The 9,744-nt window shown below is 28.4% G+C and overlaps 1 protein-coding gene and 1 long non-coding RNA gene across 2 annotated transcripts; one reads left to right on the forward strand and one right to left on the reverse strand.

The window, feature by feature from the left end:
* Window positions 1-360: 360 nt before the first annotated feature.
* LOC114192661 (ethylene-responsive transcription factor ERF096-like) lies at window positions 361-1,116 on the reverse strand. Its single transcript, XM_028082436.2, has one exon. It carries the CDS (start codon window positions 1,087-1,089, stop codon window positions 649-651), a length of 441 nt encoding a protein of 146 aa, XP_027938237.1. The 5' UTR covers window positions 1,090-1,116; the 3' UTR covers window positions 361-648.
* Window positions 1,117-3,557: 2,441 nt separating this feature from the next.
* Window positions 3,558-5,412, forward strand: LOC146884854 (uncharacterized). The gene is made up of 3 exons (XR_014996550.1): window positions 3,558-3,995; window positions 4,077-4,140; window positions 4,536-5,412. It is a non-coding gene; the product is annotated as an uncharacterized LOC146884854 (long non-coding RNA).
* Window positions 5,413-9,744: the final 4,332 nt, after the last annotated feature.

The following is a 9,744-nucleotide window of genomic DNA, read 5'->3' on the forward strand; positions in this document are numbered from 1 at the left end:
CATTAGTCAACCTTTAGTGGAAAGTAACTGAAAATGTTGAGTTTAAATCATGGTGCTACGTTAAAACTAAATTTAAAAACGTGTTTTTTCTCATATTGACTTGAATGATTCGAAGTAGTACTGTCAGATTTACTGGAGTATTCTGTGTATGCATTATAGGCTAGACACGAGTTATACATATCTAAGTATTTTAGCATATATTTAGTACGGGCGATAACTTAACCGTTTGTTCTGGTAACTTATAGTTTAGATTACTTGGTGTGTGACTCTTTGTCATTATGAATAAAATTTATTATTTCTGTCTGAAAAACATATTGTATATATATGAGTACACTATTTATTTACAGTAGATATCGTAGCATACGTAAGAAACAAGGGTTAAATTCTTTTTTGTGCTTATAGATGTGTGTAATTAAGCATCATTGAGGAACTTGATGGGGGAATGGATATACTATATCTCCATATGATACCTCTTACTAAACATTAGACATAGCATTGTCTCCAAAAACATTATCGTAGGAATGCTAAGTTGATGACAGAGAAAATGATACTATGGTTGGAAGCATTATCGTTAACATGAACGCACACAGAAATTATGAAATGACATGGTTTGATACAGTAGTATATATATATGGTGGGTGTTTGTTTTCAGGGGCCCCTTTTCTTTTTGTCCTCAAAGTCTAGAAGCTCCTCCAACAATTTGTCGTCTAAGTACTCGAACTCAAACACTTGTGTTCCTTGGTCACTTCTTGCTCTGGGTTCCGCATTTGCATGCCTAGAAGAAGAGGATGAGGAGGATGAAGCGACGGAGGAATGGGTGGCGGCATTAGTGGCACCACCAGCAGTCATAGGGTACTCCTCAGGGAAGTTCAGGATTGCAAATGGACCTCTCATGGCATAAGCAGATCTATCATAGGCTCTGGCTGCTTCCTCCGCCGTGTTGAAAGTTCCGAGCCACACCCTCTGGCCTTGCCGGGTGGAGTCTCGAATCTCCGCCGCGAACTTCCCCCAGGGCCGCCGCCGAACCCCCCGGTAACGGACATCTCCGCCGTCGTCCTTGGTTTTTCCCCTTGATCCTTCCTCATCCATGGTTTGGTTTTGTTTTTGTGGTTTTGCATGCATGGTAATGGAGGAGGAGATTTGGGGTTTTATATAGGGTTGAAAAAATGAACACGTAGTGCAAAGACTTTATTTGATTAGGCCACATGAGAATTGTTGGCACGTGACGATAAGAAGTTTCTGCTATTGAAACCAATGACCGATGTTGAAAAGTTTTGTGTCCATTGTATTTGGATGGTCAAGGTGGTGGCTTTGCAAAGTTTTGAAATTCTTTTTTCATTCTAGTAGCATTATCTCTCTTTTAAATGCCTTTTACCCATCGTTGTTCGGGAATTCATTTTACAAGGAAACAAATACCACTTTGTGGCTCACAAAAATATTGAAACCAAAATTGCAATTATTTAAAGTAAAGGTAACCCCACCTTCATCAATTTTATGCAACTTGATTGAAAAGGTCTTTAGTACGTACTTGTGTTCTTCAGTGCTGCCATTTTCTGAAGTCAGATTGCTTATTTATGCTTACTTAGGTAATCAATATTCTAATCATCTCAGAGCATATCATTATAATTTCGGACACAGTATCCACCACATTTTTTTTTTGCACAACAAGGAACTACTACTACAATAACATGATCTTTTTTTTCTTCTAGAAAGGACCTGGTTCTAGAAAAATGGTGCAGGATTATAAATTTATTAATATTAAAATTTCTTAATGCAAATGAATGTTGAAGAGCACTACAAGGGTGGGGAATCTTGAGGCTGGGTTGTCTTCTTGAAGTAATTGTAGGGATTGAATGAGATTCTCTATAAATGGTGCAAGAATCAGAATATGATTTACAAGTTATTGATTGAAATGAAAGAAGAGCAACAATTGAACCATATATAAACAAATTAGACTCATCAGTATTACAATAACATTTTATTTTTAAATTATTTGATTCAGGGTACTGAGTGTGAGTGAGATTAGTAGCCGTTGCACCAAATTTAAACTATTAATATGAGAAGGACCTTAAAACAACTTAAGAATTACCTGGGCCATAATCAGGAATATGTCCAAATCCAAATAACAGAATAAAAGAGAATTAACCCTGGATTTAAAATAGTTTTTTAACCTTAATTTCCTATTTACAAGAAAAAGACAAAATCATGTACGTTGGAAAGTAGTGTCTAAAGTTGGTGAATATCTTGATTAATATGATTCGGAGCAAAATTACGATTCGCAGAGGAGTTCAGTGAATATGAACAAGCCTTTTTAGGGTCTTTTAAGCATAAAAAGGAGCTAAACAAGTTCAATATATATATGACGGTCACTTTTGAAAAAATAAGAATATTTTGTTGTCGATAAATGACACCAATTTAAAAAATGTAAATATGAATATTTATCGGGTGGACTCACAGAGACTAGAATCTCATTCTTACTACAAGGCTTATAATACTAGGGATAGGCCCAATAAAGTTATATAGTGTTGGCCACCTTTGAAGGCATGATCTACAAAATTGGGCTCAACACCATTCCTTTTGCTTTCATACAATGGTGAAATTATATGAGATATCAGGGTAGCATTTGCCTTCATTTTTTTTATTTTAAAATTTATTTCAAACTTAATAAAGTTTTTTTAATGACTTTTATGTTTTAAAATTTCTTTCTATTTGAAGTATTGGAGTGGTGTGTCATTGGACAAAATAATTTGGAATAAAAGAGAAAATGTAAAGTAGAAGCAAATGTGAAGTAAACCTTTTCTTTTTCAAATTTTCTTCATTAGAAATGTATGTTTTTTTTTTCAAAATTTTCTTTCACTAAAAATATATGTATTCTTGAGCGAGTTTGATAAACAGCAATATATATAAAAGTACGAAGATTACCATAAATGGTTTCGTTACGAGGGTAATGATGAAAGTCAAAGATGCAGTACTCGGGGTATCTTTAACAAACCTCCATAACTAGCATTTATGGAACTGAGAACACAATTGAGTGTGCATTTAGAGCAAAAGTGAATAGTGGGTGAAGGCCAAGAAATCATTGGAGTTGGGGAAGGTGATGGAAACTGAAATATCTATCGGTCTTGGTGAGCAATGTCATCTACTATATATCTAAGAAAATGTTAGGATAGTGAAATTACTAAACTGGCCATTCCAATTCGTTGACACGTGTTCCAAATGGAGGGTTTTTTCGTCTTTTCGATGTTTAAGCTTTCCCGCTTCTTCCCTCCTAAATGGCTGACAATTTTTTGAATGATTCCACATTTAATATTTTATTAAAATATTGATATTGATTGAATGTTGATTGACGTGTTGGCTGCAGTTACTATTCTTCTTCTTCTTCTCCAAGAAAAAAAACTATTTTCAATCTTCTTCTACAAAAGTTGACAGATCTAGAAAAAAACCCTCCAACCTCAAGGTTGTCTCCTTCTTTTTCTTTTGTGTCTCCTGTTTGTGTCGCCATATCCAGATGAAGGTAAGTTATAATAACTCAACTTTGTTTTCGAGTTCTCCTTCTCGGTCTTCATAAAAGGTATTTTTACTTCTTCTCAAAACTTATCCTTCTTCATATTAACAATGGATCAAACGTTAGACATTGTTACTTTTGTTTCTATTTCGTCTCTGCAGGTCTCCTTCATCAAATGGTATTCTTTTGCTTTTTATTTGGTGAAATATATCTAAACATCATTGCCGCCGTTCTTAGATTTTGAGTCGACTTTTTTTGGGTCTGCGGAAAGTATTAAAGGATATATTTGTTGGATTTTTTTTATTCATTTCCAATCGAGTTAGTTGGGTATATTTTTATGTTTTTGTTCGATACTTAGGGGTTTGCTAAATGTTTTTGTAAAAAGCTTTGGTTTGTTGCTGAAATCGTTTCTTGCTTTTGTAGACTAGAGGATTTCAGACCCAAATGGCTAAATGGATCGAAGTTTGTTGCTGCATCATAACAAAATCAAGTTATTGTAATTTCATCTTTTATGTCCTCCTTCACATGTTATTGTTTGCAATTAGACTCATTGTTTGTTTGAAATTTTCAGAATGGATGAGTACAATGGCAGAAGGCAATTTTATAGAACCAGACCAAAACCTTTCGGCCTCAAGGTTAGTTCTCCTTCTTGGCTTTTTTTTTCTTACTTTTTGAAAGGCATTTTCAGATTTGCTCTTACTTTTTCTTCACGAAAGCTTTAATTTTTTTTGAGGATTTTTGTGTTGAAGATGGTGTACCGTGGATTAGTACATTTTAGTAGTTGTTGAAAGTCAATAGCTTGAGTTTTCTTTCTTCTTCTTCATGGTCTTCTTCTACTTTTTTTTCCTGTTTCGTAAACCTATCGTTGTGGGTTGAAGAAAAGGTTAAACCTTTTGATTTTAGAAGACATATTTACTATTTTTCGTTTTTAATCTCGGTGTTGTGTGTTTAGTTGCTTCTTTGATGTCTATGGTTGTGGATTTAAGAATCAAACATGCTTAACAGAATTAGATTTGTAATGTCTATGCAGGTGTTGGTTGATTTCAAGGAAAATCCCAAGGCTGCACAGGAACATACGAAGAATCCTATGATGATGAACAAGATCCAAAAGGTGGTCAATGTTGGAATTGTCCAGATGAGGTAAATTTGTAGAAGAAAGACAATATTTGTTTGAAATTAAAAAATTAGGAAATTTTGACTTTTTTTTTGCCATGTTTTGTTTTAGTGTACTTCTTACTCCTTTTTTATATTTTATTTTGACATGATTTTATTTAATTCAATCGGGGTGTGTTGTTTAAACTTTATCTTTTGGTTTTAACGGGTTCGTCGTAATTTTGGTTATTGCAGTTGCTTGGGTGTACTACAAGTATTGGGGCATATGTGAAGCTTGGAGAAGAATCTGAATACATTAAGATGACCTTCCGAGGGGACTACAGAAAGGAACACATTAGTATTATGTGGAAAATTAGTATGGGTACCCTATATCTGAATTTTATGTGTTGAGAATTTCTATCCATCTTCAAGGGAAAAAAATAAACTACTCAACAACCATAAATATGTTTTAGTAGATTTGCATATTTTCCTTATTTATATTTTGTAATTAGGATCATTAGTATTTATTCTAGCCATCTTTGCCTATTAAAACACATATTTCTGACCAATCAAGCATAACAAATATTACTTTCTTCTAAATTACATAATATGAGAGCTTTGGTTTTGATGTTGAATCAAAAACTAATTGATTCAAGCTATTAGCATGGATGGTGTTGATCTTGCATGCTCCGTTTTTAAGTAAATTGCAGGAGGAGTGTGTTTCTTTAGTTAACAGAAAAAGGCAACAAGTCACTTGAGTTGAAGATTCAAGATCAGGTGCTCTAAAAAATGTCTCTGACAAGCATGAATTGTTGTGGTGGTATGTCTTGCATTTTCAACATTATTTTTTTATGACAGTTATTTCCAATTTATCTTCTTCATATTTCTATCTTATAATTTTAAATTCTATTGACTATTCTTTTTGCTTCTCAAAGTTAAATCTATACAATAATGATAGGATAGGCAACTCAAGAATCTGTAATGGGTATAAAGATGAAAGTAATAGTATCCTTCATTAACAATGGCAATTGCAACGTCCATTGGTGATAGAAGGTTAACTATGACTTTTATGTTAATGTTGATAATAGAAGTGAAAAATATTTTGTGATCTTTGAGACAAAATTGTTGTTATTGTTGTTAATGTAATAACACAATGTTAGGCTGCCTGTTAACAAAGAATAACGATACATTGGTACTAGCGTATGATACAAAGGACCAAATTCATAATGTAGTTCTAACTAAACAGGTTAGACATATAGATGTTTGTGAAGTTCTGCATGAACTTTGTTGATAGTGTATAAAGTTTAATCAGATGAATTTTCTTGACCTGGATTTAGATAAATATTATTTACTTCTAAGCTTTTCTAACTTAAATCATTGGTTGATTTCGTGTTTATGGTATTTAATCTAAATATTTACGTAACTGTTCTGTTTTCTACCATTGTAGGGAGCATACCAACATGACTGTTAGAGTAAACTATAGAGGTATGATTCCCTATCATCACAAATGCAATTATCTAAGTCCTTATTTTCTTGACTCTTGCATCTTTGTTTAAGAGTTCATTCGATATTCAATTTCATTGTTTGGTTTCCAAATTGTTGGGATATAATCTCATTAAAGATTCTAAATTTTGTTTTAGATGAATAGAGGAACAATTATTATAGATGATATCACCTGCATTGAGAAGCTGCAAGACAAAGTCTAGAGTCTTATCACTGATTCTGTTTTGTTGTTTTGCAATTAACTTTGGTTCACTGTATCTCTTGAGATATTTTAATTACCTTTCTTTGAATTGTAATGTATTAGCTATAATTATATCTGTATATATCATTTTAACACTGAATCCTAAATTGTACTAAGAAAATACGTATCTTTAGCATTAAAATGAATGTTATATTTTTTTGTTAGAAATTTTATAACATTAAAAACGTTGTATGTGAATATTGTGGTGCTAATAATTGACTTTTTTCAATGTTTGCAGGATATAACTTATGCTAAAACTTTGGAATGATAATTAATGGCAAGATTTGTTAAGATCCTATGAGATCTTATTTTATTGTAATAATGATTACAATATTAGTGGCAGAACACATGATTAGTTTATGTCAATTAAGATTCATAAACCATTCTTCCATTTCAATTATTTTAGAACCAAAGTTAGTATTTCTTTCATATATTTGTTAATTTCTAACACCAATTATGTACAAACATTTGATTAATTTTTTACCAACTTAACAAGTAATTATAAAATAAACAATCTATCTTCTTAGCGAAATACCTAAATAACTTATAATATTAATATATTTATAATCTAAAAGATACACCATCATAAGTTCATATTATAATCATCATTTTAAATTGATACATTTAGTTACTAAATTTAAATTTACGTTTATATTATTAAATTATATTTATGTTAGTGTAATTTTACTATCTGTATCTCAAAAAATAAAATGATATAGATAAATATATAAAATAATGTTCCTTTAAATATTATTCTTATGAGGAGACTTATAAAGAAAATATCTTTATTGATAAAAATTCAAATCTAAATAAAAAAAAAATTCAATTTAGTAATGATTTGTGCTCATAGATATACAGACTGGAATTTGATTTATACAATCAATAATTATATGATTTATTTCAAAAAAATCATTAATTGAACAGTTAATTCCATTAATTATTTTTACTTTTTTCTAACTCAATAAATTATTATTTATCCTTTAATTTTTTAAATCTTTTAAATTTATACATTTACAGTTAACAATTATATTATTAATTTTAAAATCAATGTTTGGAACACGTTGTGATGAAAATCAATGTCAACTACGAATAAAATTGAGTGTGCGGTTCTCTTTCATTTTTTCTCCTATGCTAATATTTATGTGGAGGTGTGTTAATGTTGTTGTTGGTAAGTCCTATATTTTGTGGAATTTGATTTGCTTTATTTCAATTACTTTATATTCAAATTGTTTGTAGTCATATTTAGTTACCTAATCTAAACGACTTACGGTTCAAAATTTTGATTTAGCTTGATAGTTATTAATCTCATACACTAAATAATTAAACCATTTAAATATAATTATTCCAAAAAATTGCCAATTTAAATATAATAACAATATTATTTATTTTTGAAATATAAAAAAAAATTAAAAAAAACAGCAACCATCCGCACGTATTATTAATGTTATCATTATAACTATTAATTATTAATTATTTATATTATTATTATTATTATTATTATTATATATCTACAAGTGTTTCTATTTAAAAATTTTAACATCAATTTCATATTGTATTTATTTTATACAGAACCATATTACACAGTATGTCTAGGATTTTTATTTTAATGTAATATAATGTGTTTTTATTTAAAAATGTTAACGTCTATTTAATGTTGTATTCATTTTATACGATACCATAGCACATAATATATCTATATTTTACTTTCGCAATGATTCGTGCATATACATTTCATTTTAATATAATATACATGTGTTTATATCTACATGTTTTTCTATTTAAAAATTTTAACATCAATTTCATGTTGTATTTATTTTATACGAGACCATATTACACAATATACCTGCATCTTACTTTAATAATGACAAGTGGATACGCATTTTATTTTAATATAATATACATATGTTTATATCTACATGTATTTTTGTTTTAAAATTATAACATCAATTTCATGTTGTATATATTTGTACGGGATCTTATTACACCATATGCATTCGTTTTACTTTAATAACGACCATTTGCATTTCATTTTAATATAACATACAAGTATTTATATCTACATGTGTCTCTATTTAAAAATTGTAACATCAATCTCATGTTGTATTTAATATATACGGGACCATATTATACAAAATGTCTACATTTTACTGTGCATACACATCTCATTTAAATATAATATATATGTAAATATATCTACATGTTTATTTATATAAAAAATTTAAAAATTTAACATCAATTTCATGTTGTATTTATTTTGTAGAGACCATATTACACAATATACTTACATTTTACTTAAACCACGATCACATGTACTTATACTTTTCATTTTAATATAATATATAACTTAAACTTATAATTACAAATTTTAATCATGTAACAATATTATTTTACTATACATTATTTATCAATTAATATCAATTTCATAATTTAAAACAAACAAATCCATATCTAACTATTATTTTTTAATCTAATTATTATTAATAATAATAGTAGTATAATCTATTATTATTAATATAACAAAAATTACATTAATTATATAATAGTAAAATATAATATTATAATTAAAAATTTTATTAATTAAAAAATGCAGTATAATATGCACCAACTATTATTTAATACTGTTATTACAACTAAAATAAATTTATTATAATTATCAAATAATCTTATAATAAAACAATAAATTAATTATCGTACATAATTAAATTAATAAAAATAAACAATTAAATTAATATTATATATATATATAATAACAAAAAAATCTATTTTAAAAATTACAAAAAAATCAAAAACCACGACATGTACATACGTATTTCATTTTAATCTAATATACATGTGGTTATATCTACTTGTGTTTCTATTTAAAATTTTTAATACCAATTTCATGTTGTATTTATTTTATACGGGACCATATTATACCATATGCTTACATTTTACTTTAACCATATGCGTCGATACACATTTTATTTTAATGTAGTATACATGTATTTATATCTACATGTGGTTTTATTTAAAAAATTTAACATCAATTTCATGTTGTATTATTTTATACGGGACAATATTACACAATATGTCTACATTTTACTCTAACAACGACGTCCCTGGATACACATATCATTTTAATATAATATACATATGTGTTTATATCTACATGTATTTCTATTTAATAATTTTGACATCAATATCATGTTATATATATATATATATATATATATATATATATATATATATATATATATATATATATATATATATATATATATATTATACGGGGCCGTATTACACCATATGCCTACATACATACACATTTCAATTTGATATAACATTGAAGTGTTTATATGTACATGTGTTTTTATTTAAAAATTTTAACATCAATTTTATGTTGTATTTAATTTATAGGGACCAT

Source organism: Vigna unguiculata, chromosome 7 (genome assembly GCF_037176805.1).
Source record: "Vigna unguiculata cultivar grain cowpea cultivar isolate G323 ecotype 2 chromosome 7, ASM3717680v1, whole genome shotgun sequence".
NCBI classification, from domain to species: domain Eukaryota; kingdom Viridiplantae; phylum Streptophyta; class Magnoliopsida; order Fabales; family Fabaceae; genus Vigna; species Vigna unguiculata.